Source organism: Artemia franciscana, chromosome 4, assembly GCF_032884065.1.
Source record: "Artemia franciscana chromosome 4, ASM3288406v1, whole genome shotgun sequence".
Lineage (NCBI taxonomy): Eukaryota > Metazoa > Arthropoda > Branchiopoda > Anostraca > Artemiidae > Artemia > Artemia franciscana.
The window spans coordinates 13,895,651-13,918,237 of record NC_088866.1 but is presented as its reverse complement, the minus strand read 5'-3'; the positions used below and the strand labels follow the sequence as shown (position 1 = coordinate 13,918,237).

General features: G+C 35.2%; 1 protein-coding gene across 1 annotated transcript in view; it reads right to left on the bottom strand.

The window, feature by feature from the left end:
* LOC136026028 (T-box transcription factor TBX1-like) overlaps positions 1-22,587 on the bottom strand; it is a 47,184-nt gene that overhangs the window by 5,992 nt on the left and 18,605 nt on the right. The window contains exons 4-7 of the mRNA XM_065702185.1: positions 22,334-22,490; positions 12,158-12,310; positions 11,132-11,199; positions 3,365-3,498 (exon numbers count right to left, since the gene is read on the bottom strand). Coding sequence (XP_065558257.1) covers positions 3,365-3,498; positions 11,132-11,199; positions 12,158-12,310; positions 22,334-22,490 — 512 coding nt within the window. The remainder of the gene's footprint in view (positions 1-3,364; positions 3,499-11,131; positions 11,200-12,157; positions 12,311-22,333; positions 22,491-22,587) is intronic.

Below are 22,587 nucleotides of genomic sequence, written 5' to 3'. Positions count from 1 at the left end.
CACCCCAACGTCGCAAACAATGTCACACAAGTACGCCAGGGAATATGACAAATGTGACAGCTACGAGTTCAGGCGTTTAATTGACGGTTGAAGGTTGGAACTTATTTGTTACAGCTGACAGGAGGAATTGTTAAGATAAAAAGGATAGGATAACCTGGACATTAGTCATATGAAGTGTGGCATAAGACAGCGCAATAAACATCTGTGATCGAGTGTCTTTCTATAGTAAGGCCGTCGTCTCATAAGAGCCTGTTCAGTTTCATTTTTGAAATGAGTCGTAATTATGTGTAGGTTACTTTACATTAAACTAGGATATTGGTTCAAAAGCTATTTATAATATAGACTAATCCACAAGTTCAAGGGAGCATAACAATGTATGATCATAGTAGTAATATTTTAGACTCAAGAAATAGACCTGAAGCTCCGCTGACTTTTTGATATAGATATACAATTATAATATAAATTATTTAATATAATATAATATAATTATAATGTAATAGAAATATAATATTTAGTCACTTTGTGTGGTCTCTGTTATATTTTACTATTGTCTCATACCACAAACATTATTTAATCAAATTTAGGCTAATCAAGGGAATCTGTGCTTATTACCACAAAAGCCAACTGGGAGGCGAAAATCTTCATTTTGTAATAACAAGGAGGAGAAATTTTAAATCCTAACTTCTCTAGGCTGTCGAAATGATATTTCAGGATTGTGCTGTCTCAACGGGGCTGAAAAGCCAAATATTTACTTATTTTTACCGTCAAAAATTTGTTTTCGAGTCTTTCTATGGTACTGAGGCGCAGAAATTAATATCATTACCTTTTTTGGGTGTTTGTTTTGTTTTTTTGGGTTTAACTTTTTGGCGAAGCGGGGTGGTTTTCACTACATTGTTGTTTTTTTTAGGGGATTTTATAATAGGATGTAAATGTATGAGAAGTGCAAAAATTATTAATTTAAGTTTTGGATAAGTTTATATATAAATTAACGTGTTAGAACTAAGAAGAGCCTATCAAAAGTAAATCAAAAGTAAAAAACAATTCTTAGGTGAAACAAATTTTTTTTTTAGAAGATAGCATCAAATGTTCTTGTCCCATTGTATAGATAGATCAATGACCAATACAGAGCAGCGATATGTCCCACATTTTATGTATCGTCAAACTACTAATATTAAAAAACTACCACATTTTATGTATCGTCAAACTACTAATATTAAAAAACTACCACATTTTTTTGTATCTTCAAACTCCTAATATTAAAAAACTACCACATTTTTTGTATCTTCAAACTACTAACATTAAAAGCTTGTCATTACAGCGAATGTATTTGGTTTGGACAGACGAGAGGTAACGAAGGAGGGTAAAGTATTTTTTTTTACAGTATGGTGCATAACCAAATAATTATCTCTCTTAGTGGAAAGCTTGATGTTCTCTATTTCTATTTTTATTAATTTCAAATCTTTAGTCCACTTAGTACGCACCCCTTTATCTTGGTCACCCAAAGAAAGTTTTGCGAGAAGCGGGGGGGTGCCCGAAAAAATTCCCAGCCAGGAGGGCAATGATTCGAAAAAGAGTTTGTTTATCAGAAATAACATTTTGGTTTTCTAAACTTAAGGACACTTTGACCTTTCTGTATCTTTTTGGCCTTTGTTCTTCATGTAAAAATTGCGAATAGAACATGACCTCAATAATCGGCGTTGGTTCGATCCGATTATGTATAAGTATAAACATAAATCAAAGAACTAAAAGAATGAAATAGTGTTTACAAACGCCGTTATAAAATAGCGTTAATATATCCCATTAATAAGCGTTACTTAATAGCGCCAATAAATAAAATAGTATTAATAAATCCTGCTATAGTAAAATTCAATGTATGTTTTCCAGATGCTTCATTTTAACTGAAAAAAGCTTTTTTTAATAGAAAAGAACGAGGGAAAGCAACAAAGATTGAATTGAAAAAAGGTTTTTGGTATATACAAAACTAAAATATAACTCAAGTACATTTAAACATATGAAGTATAAATAGCATGTCTATAGTTGAACTCTAGTAAAGAAAAAAAATGAACAGGAATCGGTCAACTATGGCTAGGCTATAAAATGGAATAGTAAAATTATTGAGTTTCATTTCATTGCTGATTCAGTTAAATAATTTTAAGAAATTTGTCAGAAATATTAAAGGATTCGTGAAAAAAATATTCGCTATTTTTCGAAACTATTAGAAGAAAGGTAACAAATTATCCATTGCCCATTTATATTTGTTTCTTATCGACTAAAAAATATAAACACGACTGTTTATTTATGGTTGAAAGGTTTAAGTATATATACTAGGAAATATTTCCCATCTGATAACAAGAAAATCTCAAGTTGCTGAAATCTATCTAAAAGAGGAAAAATTGGTGGCCATAAATTTCCCTTTAGTCCAGACATCTTGTAAACACATCCTCAGACAAAAACGCCACTTGATTAGTTGTTAATTCTAAAACACTTTCCAGACTTTTTTGCGGTCTTTATTTCCCAGGATTTTAAGACAACAGAACACTAAAATCTCACACGGGTGATGAGATGATTAATTTTACAGCGTCAACAAATCTGGCTAATCTGGGCATCATTTGGCTATCTTCAAACAACTCTTTAGAATTATTTTGGAAATATCATTTTCTTATAAAAGTAATAAACGAAGTTGAAATGAAAAAAATTATTGCTTCTCAGTCTTTGCAATATGCATAAATAAAACCAGTGCCAACAAACTGACGGAGGATTTTTCCTTATGTTTCGAGCATGATCCAGAACCAGTGCTTTACTGAAAACACTGAGTTCACTTTAGCTGGCTGATCACTGAGCTGGCTTTTAAGCCACATACTCTTAAAACCATGTTAAAGTACTTCAGTTTTTATTTTACAGAAAAAACTTATACTGCTTTTTTTTTCGGTACAGCGCTAGTCTTACATAATCTTAAAATCATGGGGTAATATTACTAGTCATTTATTTGCATTGGTGGTTTGGTGGTGTCAATTCACAAAGACTTGAAGAGAAAAATAATGTTTTCTAAATCTAGACGGAGGCAAATGTTTAGCTTTTTTAAATTTATTTATAGAACACACCAAAAAAGAATTTTTTTTTTTTTTAATCTAGGTAGAAAGAGCAAAAATATAGGGAGCATATAATCTAATTTTCTCGTTCCCCGATAGAAGCAGCTGGTCTGCTTCCATGGACAAGATTGGAATTTTCAGCAGCTTCCAACAAACTTGTTAGATAGTTGATGGTTCTATTTTCATAATTGAAGTTTTTTTAACGGGGAAATTCTAGTTAACCTAAACTTCATTTGGGAATACGTCCTAAATCTAATTATATGAACAAACGTTACCTTTTTTGTGATTCTGTGTGGGATATGGCGAAACCTTTGGTGTTGAAGCAACAGGTTTCTGTGTCACTTTTAAACTTCCACTTCCAATCGATTGATTGTTGTTCCCAGACATGCTGTTCATAACGTCTACAGAACTGGAAAAATTAGTGGGAAATCAAATCACCTGTATTGAAAACCAATTTAAAACTTGAGAATGTCTTTTTTTAAAGATATCATAAAATGCTTGAGACAGCTTCAAAAAATAATATAGTCTAAAGAATGTCTTTTTTTTACAGAAACCGTATTTACGAGCCGGTAATAGCCTACTTTATTGAAAGCTTTCCTAAAGAATTCAAAGATAACGCGTTTACGAGTAAAGGCCTTTTCTTTAAGACACACAAGAAAGAGTCTGGAAATACCAGGCAAAACAAATTTGCCGAAAAAAAAGAATATCTCAACATATTCAAAGTTCCAATAAGAGCTTCACTATCGTAAATTCTATGCTGAAAATAGCCAGCCTTTTATGATTCTTTAAGAATTGGACTAAAAAAAATTATACCAAATATACTACTTTTGCATAAATCTACTTTTCCAATTAAGCTGTAGTCAGCGCCATAGCACTGACTTGGTAAAGAGCCATGTGTTTCCCTTAAATTCTTTTCTTTTACTTTTTTTTATTAATGTAAATGCATAAGTGCTACTAGTTATAACTATTTCTAGGTTTGGTGGCATTCGGGGGAAATTAACCTCGAACCCCCCTGGTAAATTTTTGGTAAACTGGCGTATGACTAACGTAGATACATTTGAAAAAAACTTGGCCGGGGTATCCTTCAGCCAGGTGGCACCAGGGGCGTGTTCTAACCACCCATTTTATGAACAGTCCTGCAACAGAGGCTTGGTAGCCTGAACAATCTGAAACCTAGAATTGTTCTTCAGGAGAGCGGACCAGGATTAGAGATTTTTTTTTGTAAGAGTAGAATATTTTTGCGAATGTTATTTTTGTTATTTTTTTTATAATAATCTTCTGTGGAGGATTAAAATATCAGATTTACCTTTTTCCTTTTTTGAAACTCAGACACTTGTGACTCCGTCTCCCTCGGAGATGTCAAGACACAAAACTGCCTCATTCTAAAGAATGGCTAACCACTGACACCAGGAAATATTGGTGTTAAGATTTAAATATTGGTGTTTTAAGAGGTTTCAAAATATTGGTGTTAAGATTTTGCGAGAGTTCACATTCAAATGATAATTCATAGTTCTAGTGTCCTTCTAAATAATTGAATAAAAAGACAAGTTTTTTTAACTGAAAGTAAGGACCAACATTAAAACTTGAAACGAACAGATATTATTACGCATATGAAGGGGGCTCTAGACAATTCAATCCCGGTGAAAATTTCCCACGACAATTACCCTAAGAACTCTATGCGTAAAATTGAGATGGAAAAGAGAAAGCAAGACATATAAAAAGAATTTTATATAGAAATTCTTGTAAATTCCTGCACTGTATAATTTCTCCTGACAAGACTATCCTCTGGAAACTTCCCTCTCAATGGAAAATTCCCCCGTGGAAAAATGAATGCAAGCTTCTCAATAACAAATACTATAAGTAAACAGTGTGCAAATTTTATAACTTAAAGATTTTAACCCTGAAGTCGTGGGAGGGGTCATGTTACATGCAAAGGTGCAGTTATTGAACCTTTCAACTACGATGAACAGAATGTCTATCTCAAAGTTTAGGTCAGACGATTCTGAGGATAAAAGGGGCGCGAGAAAGGGCCTATTTGCCTTCCAGTCCTTTTGGTCACTTAAAGAGGGCACTAGAACTTTTAATTTTTGTTCAAATGACCCCGTCACGGTATTGCAGGATCACTAGGTTGATACAATCACCCCTGGGAAAAAAACAACAAGAAAAAAAACAAACAACAAACAAATAAGCACAAATCCGTGGTATTTCTTCTGGCAGAAAATAGGAAATTCCGTATTTTTGCTGATAGGACCTTGAAACCTCTACAATAGGGTTCTCTGATACACTGAAGCTGATGGTGTGATACTCATTAAGAGGCCAAAACTTTTAAGGGGTGATTTCCCCTTTTTCGAAATTCAGGCGAATTTTTTAGTCTCGTAGCAGTTAATGCTGCTAATGCTGCTTTCAGTTAATGAAACTTATATATTTAAAATTAGCATGATAAGCTGACTCTTTTGATTTATCTTTTGGTATTCCAATTCCGTCTCTTGGTGTTCAAATTCCATCCAATCAGCATTGTCAAAAATCTTTTTATACAATCTCCTACTTTCATAAGCCAGTGTTACTCACACTTTTGATATATGTTTAGTAATTTCTGTTTTTTCATAATGCTGAGCACCCACAATAAAAAAAAATTAAACATTTTAACAACAAACGAAATCTATTGATTTTTCTTCTTATTTTGGTACATAAACAAAATAATAATACAAGAGAAATTGAATCATTCATTATAAAACATAAATTACAAAAATTGCAAATAACATTTAGAAGTATATTAAAAATAACATTTAGATCAATGACATCAATGAAATTGGTCATTCTAAAATATATTACCATCAGAGCTTCGTGATCTGGTTGTTCATTTGAATCTGAGATGTGATACATTTAATAGGGTATTTTTATTTGAAACTATACATTTAATACTAGCAGAGAGACGTTGAGTAGTGATGCTACAATAGATACTGCGGTAAGTTCATTAGCATAACCATTTACTATACTACTACAAGGCCGATAACTAGAGAATTGACCTATATACATGACTAGCCGCCCAGATGGGTATCCGACGCTTTTGGGCGACTGACATACATATTTCTGTCAAGATATGATTAGCAAATATTCGATCTTCACTGAATAAAAGGAGTGACCAGTTATTATAATAGTTTATATTTAAGTCATGACAATTATATGAATAAATTTTTTTCTGTCTTTTTTGAAAATATCGCTTAGCATTGGGGTATGCACAAAGTCAAAATTAACAAAGTCGCATATATCTTAAACAATGATATGACAGCCCTATAACCTCCAAGGGCTCCATTACCTCTCCTGCAAACTTTTGTCCCCCTCCCTTCTTAAAATTTTTTGGACCCAAAATTTTTTGGACTTGGAATTTTTGAATTAGTGCTATGTTAATAGAAAACATAATGAAGTATTTTATGAAAAGAATTCAAATCATTTTTTTATTTTAACGATGATATTCTACATGTATTTATTTCAAAAAAAAAAATATGCATTACTATTTTATGCTTCAATTATCTTTAGGGTACGCTGGCAACTCAGATGTTTAGAGTATTTATTAAGAAGTCGGAGATGTAAGAAAAGAAATTTTCAGAAACATTCCTAATAGCGGGCTCCTACTTACGTTCCTACTAGAGTCCTACTAGCAACTACTAGCGGACTCATAGGGGCTGTATTTTTATCTGAGACAGGTTAACAGAGCTTTTACCAAAGTTACAAACACTCGGTCAGACACACAAATACACAAAGGCAAGCACACAGAGAAAGAGACAAGCAAACACCCGCAGTAAGAGAGACGAGCAAATTGTCACTCAGACACTCAGGCATAGTGAGTGAAAAAGACAAAACATCCACTAACACACAGAGTCAGACACGTTAAAACACAAAGAAAGTCATGGAAACATGCAAAGACCCGCTCAGACACACGGGCTTGAGACACACGGGTAAGAGAGACATGGGAAAACCCTCTCAGGCACACTGACATAGTGAGAGAGAGAGAGAGAGAGAGAGAGAGAGAGGGAGAGAGAGAGAGAGAGAGAGAGAGAGTAAAAGAAACATCCGCAAACACACAGAGTCAGATATACAAACGAACAAAGACAGACACGGAAACATGCGAAAAGCCGCTAAGACACACAGACATAGTGAGATAGAGAAACAAAAAGACATACAAATACAGAGAGTCAGACATACAAAGACAGACACGGAAATATTCAAACACTCGCTCAGACACATAAGCATAGTGAGGGAGACAGGCAGACAGCCCCTCCGACAAACAGGCATAGTGTGTGTGTGTCTGAGAGAGAAAGAGAGAAAGAGAAAAAAACATCTACGGACGCAGAGATTAGGACATACAAACAGACAAACACAGAAACTGACACTGATTTTTGTCTCAGATGGACAAAAGCACTTACAAACACACAGAGTCAGACAGACTGTGTGTTACAAAAACACAGTGTATGTGTGTCTGAGAGAGGTAGAGAAAAAACAGCTACAGACGTACAGATTAAGACATGCAAACAGACAAACACAGATACTGACACTGACTTTTGTCTCAGATGGACAAAAACACTTACAAACACACAGAGTCAGACACAAAACCACACAGAGTCAGACACAAAACATCTACGAAAACATAGAGTCAGCCACACAAACACACCATGTCACAGACAGACATGGAAACATGCAAAACCCCGCTCAAATACAGAGGCATAGTGAGAGACACATGGAAACAAGGTCTCGGAAACACTGGCATAGGAAGGCACGGAAACAAGCAAACACCCGCTAAGACATACAAGCATAGTGGGAGAGACAGGCAAACAGCCGCTTGGACACACAGGCATAGTGAGAGAAAGAGACAAAAAAGACGGACATTGTGACAAACAAACACCCGCCAAGACACTCAGGCAGAGAGAGTGAGAGAGACAAAAACACATACAAACACACAGATTCAGACATACAAATAGAAAAAGACAGAAACCGGGACAAGTAAACACCCACCCAGACACACAGGCACAGAGAGTGAGAGAGAGAAAAACACATACAAACAAACAGATTCAGACACACAAACAGACAAAGACAGACACTAGGACAAGCCGACACCCACCCAGAAACACATGCACAGAGAGTGAGAGAGACAAAACACATACAAACACACAGATTCGGACATACAAACAGACAAAGACAGACACTGGGACAAGCAAACACCCACTGAGAAACATAGGCATAGTGAGTGAGAGAGAGAGAGAGAGAGAGAGAGAGAGAGAGAGAGAGAGAGAGAGAGAGAGAGAAATGATACAAACACAAAGAGTCAGACACACAAAGACAGACATGAAACATGCAAACACCCGCTCAGACACACAGGTATAGCGAGAGAGACAAACAAACAGCCGCTCAGACATATGGGCATGGTGAGAGAGAGAGAGAGAGAGAGAGAGAGAGAGAGAGAGAGAGAGAGAGAGAGAGAGAAAGAGAGAGAGAGAGAGAGAGAGAGAGAGAGACAAAAACACCTACAAACACACAGAGTCAGACACACAAACACCCAAATATAGACACGGAAACATGTAAACACCCAATCAGACACAAATACAAAAAGATAGACACTGGGACAAGAAAACACCCACCCAGACACGCAGGTACAGAAAGTGAGAGAGAAAAAAACAACTACAAACACAAATATTCGGATATATAATCAGACAAAGACTGACACTGGGACAAGCAAATGCCCGCCCAGACACACCGGCATAGAGAGTGAGAGAGACGAAAACACATACAATAACACAGATTCAAACCTACAAATAGAAAAAAGACAGACACTGGGACAAGGAAACACCCGCCCAGACACACAGGCATAGAACGTGAGAGAGATGAAATCACGTACAAATACACTTGTTTAGATATATAAACAGACAAAGACAAACACTGGGGCAAGCAAACACCTGCCCAGACACACAGGCACAGAGAATAAAAAAAGAGAGAAGAACACATACAAACATACAGATTTAGACATACACAAGAGACAAAGACAGGCACTAGGACAAGCGGACACCCGCCCAGACACACATGCAGAGAGAGTGAGGGAGACAATACACAAACTAACATACAGATTCAGACATACAAACAGAGAAAGACAGACACTGGGACAAGCAAACACCCGCCCAGAGACACAGGCACAGAGAATCAGAGAGACAAAAATATGCAAACACACAATTCAGACATACAAACAGACAAAGACAAACACTTGGATAAGAAAACATCTGCTCAGAAACACAGGCACAATGAAAGAGACAAGTGAGAGAGGTATAGTGTCTGCCACGCTAGCTGAATCTAAATGAGCCTAACTTGAATAAAGTTATTTGAAAAAAGGGTGAGGATTGTCGGTTTGTTGAAGATACCCGGGTGTACGTAGAAATTGACTAGCTGTTTGCTTGTCTCTCTCACTATGCATGTGTATCTGAGCGGGTGTTTTCATGTTTCTGTGTCTGAATTTGTGTGTTTGTGCGTCTGACTCTATGTGTTTGAGGTATATTTGTCTCTCTCCCTCTCACTATGCCTGTGTGTCTGATCGACTATTTACTTATCTCTCTCTCCCTATGCCTGTGTGTACGAGTTGATTTTGGCTTGTCCCAGTGTCTTTTTTGTCTGTTCGTGTGTCAGAATCTGTATGTTTGTAGGTGGTTTTATCTCTCTCTCTCACTATGCCTGTGTGTTGGAGTGCCTGTTTACTTCTCTCTCTCTTGATCTCTCTGTGTCCGGCTTTTCGTGTTTGTCTGTTTGACTGTGTATTTGTAACTTAGGTAAACACTCTGTTAATCCGTCTCATATTCTAATATATCCCCTATGAGCCGGCTAAAAAATTCTAAGTAGGTGGTGGGGGAGTTTGAGGGAGGGGCATTGGGACCCTTGGAGGTTGTAGGGCTGTCATATCATTTCTTAAAATATATACAACTTTTTAATTTTGACTTTATGCATACCCCCAATACTAAGCAATATTTTAAAAAAAGACAAAACACATATTCATATAATTGTCATGATTTGAATATTAACTTTTAGAATAACTGGTCTATCCTTTCATTCAGTGAATATGAAATATTCGTTAATCACGTTCTAATAGGAATATGAATGTCATTCACCCAAAGGTGTCGGATACCTGCCTGGGCGGCTGGTCATGATGTAGGTGAATGCTCTAGTTATCGGCCCTGTAGTAGTGATAGTAACCAGTTATGCTAATTAACTTTCCGCAGTATCTATTATAGCATCACTTCTACGGTTCTGCATATTTCCGGGCATACCGTTCGGAATTGGGGAGTTAATTGGATGCTGTCCTGAGAGAGAGAACGAACTACTTGAGGCCGCAAGAAAGGGGGGATCAAGGTCCAAATTTCCAAACTTTTCACGGGATATCTTTCAGATAAATATGGATGGGAGGGGGGTCCACCTTACCTCCCTTCACTTTCAGGAATACATTTCTATTAAGCGGGCAATAAGGGCGCTGAAAGCTGACAACTCCTCTCTTAGTTACAAATGATGTCTGTTTTAGAGACAACTCTAAAACACAATGTTGTGACAAAATTCAAATGTAGCACAAAACTACGGAGGCTGACGGACTGGCAGTCCCCTTGGGTGGAGGTCAAATCTGAACTGAAATTGAAGGAAGACCAAATTATAATATTTTTAAAATCTAAAAATATGAATAGAAACTGTACTTTTTGTTTATTTTGCAACTGAAAGGAAAAACGACGCTTAAATTTAAAACAAAATATTGCTATTCCTCACAGACTTTTTTGTTTATTCTAGAATTCACATTTTCATATCAATGCTTCAGTAATGAATGGTCTTGACGCATTCATGAACGTTGGTATAAATACTTTTTTTTTCTTTTTTTTTTTTTTTGGTTTGGTTGTCGACGAAGATATTTGTTTAAACATTGTTTGGTATTATCTGTTTGTTTAAAAAAAAACTCTGTTTGCTGTCTGTTATTTTTCTATTTTTTTTCAGAAGGAGAGTAAAAAAAGAGACAAGATATTTCTTACCACTCGTCAGTATCACAGTCACGAAATCCTTTTGCAAATGGGTTACTTGCAATCTTAAGCTGTGTTATCTAAAAAAAGAAAAAGAAGAAATCATATATATGACACAGTTTAAGTTTTATAGGAGCCTGCCCATTGTTCGTATGGAATAAGATAAATGAAGTAATAGCAAACTTATTGGAACAGAACTTTTGTGGATGTGTGTATATTTCTATGGTCCAGGATTCTACACCAGGGTATTAAATTGTACAAAAAATTTAATTGTTCTCATACTAATTAAAAATTAGTAATATCGATGGCTAACTAGATAACTAGATTCTTGTTTTGGCATGGAATTTAACCGAAATATAAAAGAAGTAAATTGAAACCAAAACAGATTTTGAAAATGAGCACATAGACCAGAAATTATGCAGTCAAGAAGTCCCTTGAACAAAGCTAATTTTGAAGTTTTTTCTTATAAAAGAATTCAAAATAAATGTTTAAAGTCTGTAGCTAAAGTTTGTATATCCTCTGTCTTCTGCAAGATTTTGAGTAACTATACTTAAAAAACATCGAGTTCAAAAATTAAGAGAAAAAAGTGTCTATAAATGGTTGCTTAAAGAAGAGTTAAAAATAACATACAAACAACTTTTAGATCAAGAAAAAACCTTTTGCTGAGAATTCTGAGGAATGGGTGAAATTTGACAATATTCAGTTTGAATAATTTTTTTCAAACTTAGCCCCTTGGAAAATTTACATACATTTTGAGTATGCTTCCTGAGAAAGTTTCTCGCAGTGCCCTTACACTAATGCTTTTTTTAAGGGCATTTAGTAACGCCCTTGCACTAATGGTTTTTCTGGCTGATGTAAGGATTTGATGGAAACAAACTAAACTAACACAATTTTTTGCGCTAACTGATCAGTCCAACAGTGTCTCAGGTTTATCATGAGGGTTTATTTTTTCTTCCAATTCTGATGAACAATTAAACTGGCTTGCAGTCAAATGTAAATACAGAACAATTATAAATAGTTAAAAAATAAATATCTTGCCCTGTGATTCTGGTAGGCTGTAACAGCAGTAAATCTGGTTTCAGGAAAAATGAAGGTTCGAAAGTTCTCGGTTTTTGTCGCATCTTCGTGTCTCGGATTCACATAAACCACATGAACTCTTGGCTGATATCGATGCATTGAATTCAAGATTATCTGAAAAGAAGAGCGTTTCTATAAAAGAAAAATGTTACTGAAATGTTAAAGAAGATATCTACGTATTGTGTCTGAAAGTCAATGAAGTCTTTTTCAATGACTATGAAACTGTGAGGACTAAGTATGGCGGCTCTCTTCTTCAAGAAAGCCGCCAAGAGTTCTATTTCTAAATTATTTATAAAGCACATTTAAAAGGAAAGCTCACACCATTTACGAGTTAATGATGCTTAAATCACTGGCAAATCCTGGGAGGGGGCGAAGAGACTCTGGGCCCCTTTCCCAAGATTTTTTCTGGCACCCTCATTCCAAACTTATCAATTTGGTCAATTATTGGCACCCAAGTCACATTGACTTGGAGCCCAAGATTTTGCTCTAGATCCTCCTTTGGTTTAAATAGTGCATACTTTGTTATTTGTTGTCGACATATTTAGACCTCAGGGGTTACACATATTCTTATATAAGGGATGCTCGCATTAAATTCAGAGAGGGCTCATTTGACTGGAAATTGAAAGTTCTAATTTACTTTATAAGGGTCCAAAGAGATCAAAGGGTAACTAGCCTTCCATACAATTTTTTCCCCAAATAAAACAAAAAAAAATTGGGGTACGATTTTGTTAGAAAATAGTTCAAATATCATATGATAAAAACTTTGGGGTCGACACAACCCGCCAGGGATCGGGGGCATTTGTTTTGAGTTATGCCCCGAGGGCAAATAAGGTTTTTATGTAAGGGGAGGTCATATAAATTTCAGAAATGACTCATTTGATTGAAAGTTGATAGTTCTAGTTACCTTTTTATAAGTCAAAAGGGATCGGGTGGCTTCTACCCCCCCCCCCCCCACACACACCCTCTTTTCCGCAAATGCATCCGATCAAAATTTTGAGATTGCCAGTTTGTTTGAAATAGTCCAACAATCAAATAACAAAAACTTTGGGGGCACTGTAACCCTCCCCCTAGATCCTGGGGGAAGGGCTGTAACTTAATCCCTGGGGGCATATAAAGTTCTTATGGAAAAAGTAATCGTATAGACTATGGAGAGGACTCAAATACTTAGAAGTTAAATATTTTAATTCCCTTTTTAAGAGTCAAACGTGATCCAACTGCAAATAGCCCCCTCCCCCGTCAACCCTCTTTTCCTCAAATCTGTCTGATCGACTTTTTGAAATCTGTCCGATTGAATGATGCAGTAGGTTTTAGACTTTTACAGTAAGAGAAGAAGTCAAAACCCAAACTCTTGTTTGTAGTGATTTTGTTCGTTTCAAGCTTGATTTGCATATCATTTTAAGTTTTGATCGTTTTAAGATTTATTTATTCATTTATATTAGTACCTATTGTATGTTTGTTTGTTATGATTGTTTATTTATTTTCTGTTCTTTTGGGTTTCATTTATTCTTTAATAATAATTTCTTGTAATTTATTCATTTATATTTGTACTTGTTGTATGTTTTGTGCTATTATTGTTTATTTAATTTCTGTTTATTTTGTGTTTCATTGATTCTTTAATACTAATTTCTTGTCGTTTCTAGTTTGAATTTTAACAGGTATTTGTATTTGCCGACCTTAAGTTTAGTATGACCTTTACTTTTCCTTAAAAAACTTTTTTTTAATTAATTACACAAAAAACATAAAAGATTGTAAAATGTAATCTGTTTTTCCAAACACAAACGCATTTCAAAGAAACGAAACATTTCAAATTATCTGGTTAAGAGATAATGAAGGAAAAGAGGGACGGAAAAATCTTATATGTTGTCAGAGTAGAATGGCTGATAGGTGTATCCGCCTTACCACAGATCAAAGACAGAGATTTAACTCCACAGCGACTGTCCTTCATCAAAGCCAACTATCGACATACAAATTCAATTTTGAGTTAAGATGGACCCGTCCTAATCTTGATTAGTTAAAAAAAAAACAAAGCTTTTCCGAGGGAAGTAAATAGCTATGTTGGAACTTACCGGACAAACAATATTACTTCACAGCCTGTCTAATATATGTCAATAAAACTAGTACAAATAAACCAACTAATTACGCTTCCCTATGTTTCTAGGATTATAGAAAACAAGGACTTTACTAAAAACACAAAAGTCAAGTGTAAAATACAGGAATATTGACTTGAGAGTCAAAAGTGAGTAGCCTATGTAGCCTGACAACAATAAACTAATCTTCAAAGCTTTTCACAGTCTTACACCAATTGTGTAAGTATATAATTAAAATTATCTTAAAATCATAAGCGTAAAATTATTATTATATATATATTTTTTTTGAGAACGACAAAGTAATTGAACAGCATATAGAAATACTGGATTGATTTTATCAGGTAGCATTTTGGTCTCGCCAGCTATAATACCAATAGTGAGTAATATACAATCTTTAATTGTAAGAAGTGTGCTTTAGTATTACTTGAAATGAAGAACAAATAAGACATGATATGAGCTCTGAAAATCTGGTTATTTCTCTCTATACAACAGTGAATTTCAAGCTATGCTACAAATTCCAAAGCTACTGTATAGTCCTAATACTGTCAAGATGGCTTTACGTCGAACTTGTCTACAAACTATTCATGACATATCCTTTTCAGAAGCAAAACGAGAGCCAGTCATTGAACTGAGCCATTATGCAGAAGTGATACCAAATTAAACGAAAAAATAAAATAAAACAACAATCCTAAAATGGATTGTTGCTTTATCTTAAAAGGGATTGATAATATTTTATTCTGTAAAAATTGCCCTAATTGGTTTGCTTTTACTGTACCATAACTCCAGCATTATTTGGTGTTTTCAGTAAAGCGCTAGTTTTCTATAATCCCAGATACATAGGGAAACATAATTAGTTGGTTTAGTTGTACTAGTTTTATTGATATATATTTGATAGGCTGTGAAGTAATAATTTGTGTCCGTTTTAAGTTTTAATTTCACTCTTTACTTCCCTAGGAAAAACTTTGTTTTTTAATTAATCTTTGTTCGTTTTAATTAAAATTCAATGTAGAAACAACGCTGCCGTGATCTGTTTTGTTTATACAGAATTATGTATGTTCATTTTAAGTTTCAATTTCACTCCTTAGTTTCAGTTGAAAACTTCCCCCTTAGTTTCAGTTGAAAACGGGAGACATATCAGTGCCACCGATACAAAAAAGAGATATTCCTTGTTGTTCAAGAACGGAGACATTAATTTCCCTTTAACAGGTTTTCGACCATGCTGATTCCAATGGTAAATTTTACATTTTGATCTGATGTCATTTAGAAGGTGTCAGGCTTTTTGTCGAAATCACCATAAATTTCTTTATGCAATAAACTTTTACTTTTAAGACGAGCCGAAATAATAGTTACCATTCCTGAATCAGGGTCAGATAGCAATTTTTTTCACTAGGTAGTTTTTTTTAACGTGTTTTTTAACTTTTGGTTACTATGGGCTTCTGTTCGTTCTTTAATAGGTTACAGCTACCGCTGCAACCATGACAATGCGAGTTTAATGACACACTCGGTTTTTTTTTTAATCTGCTTTACATTCTGAGATACAGCTTAGTATCTGCAAAGGTACAAATAGATTTCAGAGGTTTTATATAGTCTAAATTTAGTACGGACATTTTAGAATCACAAAACATCAATGTCCAATATAAAATGGAGTAGCAAAGACGAGGAGAAAGCGGGCTTTGGGAATCCTATTGAAGAAATGTTGCATCCCCATCTATTTCTCCGTTCCAAAAATTAAAAATTCACTACTATGCGATTTTCTCAAAAATTGAAGAAAAATGTAGATGCCAACTTCTGGCAGATGACAGTTTGTCGATGGAGTACAATAACATTACAATCAAAATCTTGCCGACACTATTCGAGGCACAAAATATTTCGCGAAAATAAAACTCATAGTTTAAATTACCAATTTAATTACCAATTTAAGGTGAAATTATTAAATTACCAATTTAATTACCAATTTAAGGTGAAATTATTAAATTACCAATTAAATTACCAATTATTAAATTAAATTAAATTACCAATTTGAGGTGAAAGTAGGCAATGAATCACCCATTTGCCTACTTTCACCTTATTCACAGGAGCATAGGGGGGAGGCTTAATAAGAATTAACATGTCTTATAAAAAACAATTTTACTAGTGATTTAGAGAGTGATATAGTAAACGGACTTTCCATAAATTTAGTTCAAAAAGGAATTGAGCTATCATATTTAGAAAATGTTTTCATATAATGCAGAAAGCGTGGGAACTTCCGCCGGTGTTTGCCAGCTAATGACAAAATCGAGTAAATTTAAGAACATTTACCTATTAACCTTTCACAGTATAGGCCTATATAGCAACATTTTATTTAAAAAAAGCTTTAAATATCAAGCCGTTCAGACCAACGAACAGCAGGCGAAAGAATAACTCTATCCGTAGAACCTAAAACTCCAAAAAACGGGAGTTAAATACGCAAAAAAAATGCCTTTGGTCTTTTTATTTTAATTTCAAACATAGAAACAAATGGAATATGGGACGGAACGAGATTTCCCCGAACCTCCTTTCTTTTGGAGGAAAATATGCATTTTTGGAGGAAAATGCAGCAAAAAGCAGCACTATACGGAAAAGGCCGTATCCTTTGCAGAATTTGACAAAACCCAGAAAAAGTGTCTAAGTCATAAAAATGTACCAAAAATGTATATAAAGAAATTTGTGTTGTGTTTTTCAAGTTTTTTTGTAATCCCCCCCAGAACAAATGCTCCTCCTCGAAAAAAATCCCGGATACACCCTTGTATACAGATAACTAAAAGGTAAAAGTCCCCACGTTTTACAAAAAATACTTAGAGGACGAAATACAACATTTGATTATTGATGCTGCCGGCATAAAAGTAAGAGGGATTTTTCTGAATGACCTTATTTTTAAGATTGGCTAAAAAAATAAGATCTGAAAAACCATATTTGGTGCTTCCGGTCACCCACAAACAAATTTATTTAGTGAAGTTATTTTTTAGGGTAAGAGTGACTACCATCTTTGAATCATCGTTATGCAAAAGTTGAAGGTTAGCGTAAAAAACGGGGGCTGAGAATAGCTGCAGATACTAAAGGTGCTCTCAACAAATTACACGTAAAACTCTAATATAAAGAGTAAGGGGTTACAGGGACAGGAGCTTCTCAGATAAATAGGCAGATTGGTGTTCAGTTTAGGTTTAAACCTCTTTACTTTCATTTGGAAAAAGTTTTTTTTCTATTAGGCAGTGTTAAAACGCTGGTTTCTGATTAAATTTTTTATTGATTTATTCTATTTTTATGCAGAAAATACATTCCCGTCTCATAAACGAACGAAAGGTTTACCTCTAAAAACTGTATCAAACAGTTCGTGGTTACGAACTGTAGTAAGGAGCGACCCGGTTCAATAGTAACCGAAACTCTAAAAAACGAAATTTTGATACCAATAGTTACTTCAAAAGAATTGCATTTTAATGCTGATTTTACATATATAAGTTTCATCAAGTTAGTCTTACCCATCAAAGTTAGCCTGAGAAAATCTGCCCTGTTCTAGAAAATAGGGGAAACATCCACTAACAGCCATAGAATCTTAACGAAAATCACACCATCAGATTCAGCGTATCAGAGAACCCTTCTGTACAAGTTCCAAGCTCCTATCTACAAAAATGTGGAATTTTGTATTTTTTGCCATAAGACAAATCACGGATGCGTGTTTTTTTTTCCCAGGGGTGATCGTATTGACCCATTGGTCCTAGAATTTTGCAAGAGGGCTCATTCGAACGGAAATGAAAAGTACTAGTGCCCTGTTCAAGTTACCGAAAAAATTGGAGGGCACCTAGGCCCCCTCCCACGCTCATTTTTTGCCCAAAGTCGTCGGATCAAAATTCCGAGATAGCCATTTTAATCAGCATAGTTGAGAAACCTTACAACTATTTCTTTGGGGACGATTTACTCCTCCACAGTCCCCGTGGGAGGGGCTGCAAGGTACAAACTTTGACCAGTGCTTGCATGTAGTAATGGTTATTGGGAAGTTTACAGACGTTTTCAGGGGGATTTTTTGGTTGGGAGGAGGGGTTGAGTAGAGGGGTTATGTGTGGGAAATTTTCCATGGAGGGATTTGTCATGGGGGAAGAAGATTTCAATGAAGGGGGTGCAGCATTTTCAAACATTATTAAAAAAAAACAATGAAAAAATAAATATGAAATTTTTTTCAACTGAAAGTAAGGAGTAACATTAAAACTTAAAACGAACAGAAAATATTACGCATATAAGGGGTTCACCTCCTCCTAATACCTCACTCTTTATACTAAAGTATTTTTAGTAATTTCAACTATTTATTCTACGGCCTTTGTGATTCAGGGGACAAAATTTAAGCTTTAGTGTAAAGAGCAAGGTATTGACGAGTGGGCGAACCCTCTCATATACGTTATAAAAACATACGAATATAGAAGTTTGTTACGTAAGCTAATTCGTAAGTTACGTATATTTTTTACTAATGAAAACGTTCGTAAAAACCTACAAGTTCTAGTTGTCTTTTTAAATACCCAAAAAATTGGAGGGCAACTGGGCCTCCTCCCCCTCCTTTTTTCTCATAATCGTTCAATTAAAACTATGGGAAAGCCATTTAGCCAAATAAATAAATATACAAAGTTCGCTTTAATTATTGCGGAGAGCCGAAATCAAAACATAGATTAACTAAAAAACGTTCAGAAATTAAATATAAAAAACAGGTTTTTTAAACTGAAAGTAAGGAGCGACATTAAACCTTAAAATGAACAGAAATTACCCCGTATATGAAAGGGGCTGTTCCTTCTTCAACGCCCTTCTCTTTACGCTAATGTTTATACTGTTTTAAAAAGTAGAGTTGAGAGAAAGAGTCTAACTTTAATGCAAAGAGCAGGGCGTTGAAGAGGGAAGAGCCCCTTTCATATACGGGGTAATTTATGTTCGTTTTGAGCTTTAATATCACTCCTTACTTTCAGTAAAAAAACTTGTTTTTTTATTTAATTTTATGTTTAAAAGAGCATAATTGATCACAACACAATGAGAAAGGAGACAATATCATTGACATGGGGCAGGCGGCTATATATTTTAATGGCACATATGGCCATTCTTCAACCCCCACTTTAGTGGCATCTTGAAGACCGCAGACGATTAATCATAAGTGACGCGGGAAATTTGAATCTGAGCTTCAGGTTTCAAAATGATGCGAAAAAGTTCCATGTAGGCAAGACCCCTATGGGAGAAAAACACGGGAAAAGTAATTAAGTCTTGTGCTAGAAAATAATTGAGTTTTTCAGGGAACTTTTTTGGCAACGGAAGCGTTAAAGATGCTTATTCTAAGAAAATTTTAAACATTGAGGGAAATGTCACTCACAAGTTCATAAAGTTTAATATTATGGCACTTCTCCGATAATTTATCCCATAAATTACGAAAGGAGAAGCCACCCAAACTCTGCTCTCAAGTCAGGACCCAGTTGTGTTAACAAAAGAACATTTGATAAAGTAAATCATATTTTTTTAAGTTTTTGAGATTTTTTTATCAATTGAATAATGCATACTTGTTGATATTTGAAAGAGGGAGTGCACGCAAGGTCTCATGGGCCAGAAGGCGTAAATGGTTAGTGGCTTAGGGGACAGAATGAACAAATAAAAGCAGTAGCCTGAAGGCATGAAATCATGCACGCATAGGACAAAAATGACGAGCAAAAACCATTTGTCACCTAACAAATAAGTTTCGCTTGACAAATGGTCTTTTCACCCGCATCCAAGACATCGGGGGAGGGGGCTAGGAAGATTTGAAACTCAAGTTTGTCACATAAAAAATCAATGAGCACAAAAGTATTTTCTAGTAAAATCCTAAAGCACTCTTTGCTTTTTTTGTTGCTGCTTGCATACTGTATCTGGAATTTTTACTTCTTTTCGGCTTTTTCATTAAGTTGGGTAGCACTATGCTGCCTCTGGGTATAGTAAGTTTTAGGGTATATAAAAGCCCCGCTATATCATGAAATATCCAATAATCCTTAAACATCCAACAGCCAAAATATATTCACTGCAAAAATACAGACATTGACCAATAGCGATTAAAAATTACGCATTTCAAACAGTTCGTGGTAACGAACTGTAGTAAGGAGCGACCCGGCTCAATAGTAACCAAAACTCTAAAAAATGGAATTTTGATACCAATAGCTACATCAAAAGAATCGAATTTTAATCCTGGTTTTAAATATATAAGTTTCATCAAGTTTAGTCTTACCCATCAAAAGTTACGAGCCTGAGAAAATTTGCGTTATTTTAGAAAATAGGGGGAAACGCCCCCTAAAAGTCATAGAATCTTAACGAAAATCACACCATCAGATTTAGCGTATCAGAGAACCCTACTGTAGAAGTTTCGAGCTCCTATCTACAAAAATGTGGAATTTTGCATTTTTTGCCAGAAGGCAGATCACGGATGCGTGTTTATTTGTTTTTTTGTTTTTTTGTTTGTTTTTTTTTTTTTTTCCCAGGGGTGATCGTATCGACCCAGTTGTCCTAGAATGTTGCAAGAGGGCTCATCCTAACGGAAATGAAAAGTTCTAGTGCCCTTTTTAAGTGACCAAAAAAATTGGGGGGCACCTAGGCCCCCTCCCACGCTAATTATTTTCCCAAAGTCAACGGATCAAAATTCTGAGATAGCCATTTTATTCAGCGTAGTCGAAAAACCTTATAACTATGTCTTTGGGGACGACTTACTCCCCCACAGTCCCCGTGGGAGGGGCAACAAGTTACAAACTTTGACCTTTGCTTACATATAGTAATGGTTATTGGGAAGTATACAGGCGTTTTCAGGAGGATTTTTTTGGTTTGGGGGAGGGGTTGAGAAGAAGGGGATATGCTGGGGGAACTTTCCTTCGAGAATTTGTAATGGGAGAAGAAAATTTCCATGAAGGGAGAGCAGGATTTACTAGCATTATTTAAAAAAAAATAATTAAAAATAAAAGTGAAAAAGCTTTTTCAGCTGGAAGTAAGGAACAGCAATAAAACTTAAAACAAACAGAAATTATTACCCATATGAGGGGCTCACCTCCTTCTAATACCTCGCTCTTTACGCTAAAGTATTTTCAGTAATTTCAACTACTTATTCTATGGCTTTTGTGATTCAGGGGGTCATTCTTAATGAATTGGGATAAAATTTAAGCTTTAGTGTAAAGAGCGAGGTACTGACGATGGGGCGAATCCCCTCATATATGTAATAAAAACATGAGAATACAAAAGTTCTTTACGTAAGCTAATTTATAAGTTACGTAAATCTTTTACCAATAAAAAGATTCGTAAAAAATTAAAAATTCTAGTTGCCTTTTTAATTAACCAAAAAATCGGGGGGCAACTAGGCTTCGTCCCCCGCTCTTTTTTTCTCAAAATCATTCGATCAAAATTATGAGAAAGCCATTGAGCCAAAAAAAAAATATGCAAATTTCGTTTTGATTATTCCTCTGCGGAGAGCCAAAATCAAAACATGCATTGATTCAAAAACGTTCAGAAATTAAATAAAAAAAACAAGTTTTTTTAACTGAAAGTAAGGAGCGACATTAAAACTTAAAACGAACAGAAATTACTTCGTATATGAAAGAGGCTGCTTCCTCATCAACGCCCCGCTCTTTACGCTAAAGTTTTTTACTGTTTTAAAAAGAAGAATTGAGAGAAAGAGTCAAACTTTAGCGTAAAGAGCGGGGCGTTGATGAGGAAGCAGCCTCTTTCATATACGAAGTAATTTCTGTTCGTTTTAAGTTTTAATGTCGCTCCTTACTTTCAGTTAAAAAAACTTGTTTTTTTTATTTAATACAAAAAAGAAATGATAGCAACTATTGCGTTTCAACTGAAGGTAAATAACTGCATTCGGGAATCGAGAATGCAGTCGTGCTGCCGAGACAACTAAATCAAAAATAAATTTGACAGTTTTGCGGCTGTCAATAATTCCTGCAGAAAAACGAAAATTCGAATATGGTATGTGTAACTTAAAACTTATTCATATAGGGATTTATATTTGACTTTACGCTGCGAATATGTAGGTTAAATAAAAAATATAGCTTACGTGTCCATTATCATCCATTTGGTTATTCGTCAACTTCAGTTTGTCGAAAGATATTACTTGTTTCATCCACTGAGAGCCTTTTGCAGGAGATTCAGGGTGAACATGTATACGAGGCGGGGATACAGGGTCAGCTCGTCCGGCAACAACCCAGCTAGAACTGTGGAAGAAATATAACGTGAATACTTTGGTACATTTAAAATGGTTAAAGTGGTGTCTACAACCTTGTCAAGAACAAACCTCGGCTAATAGTTACC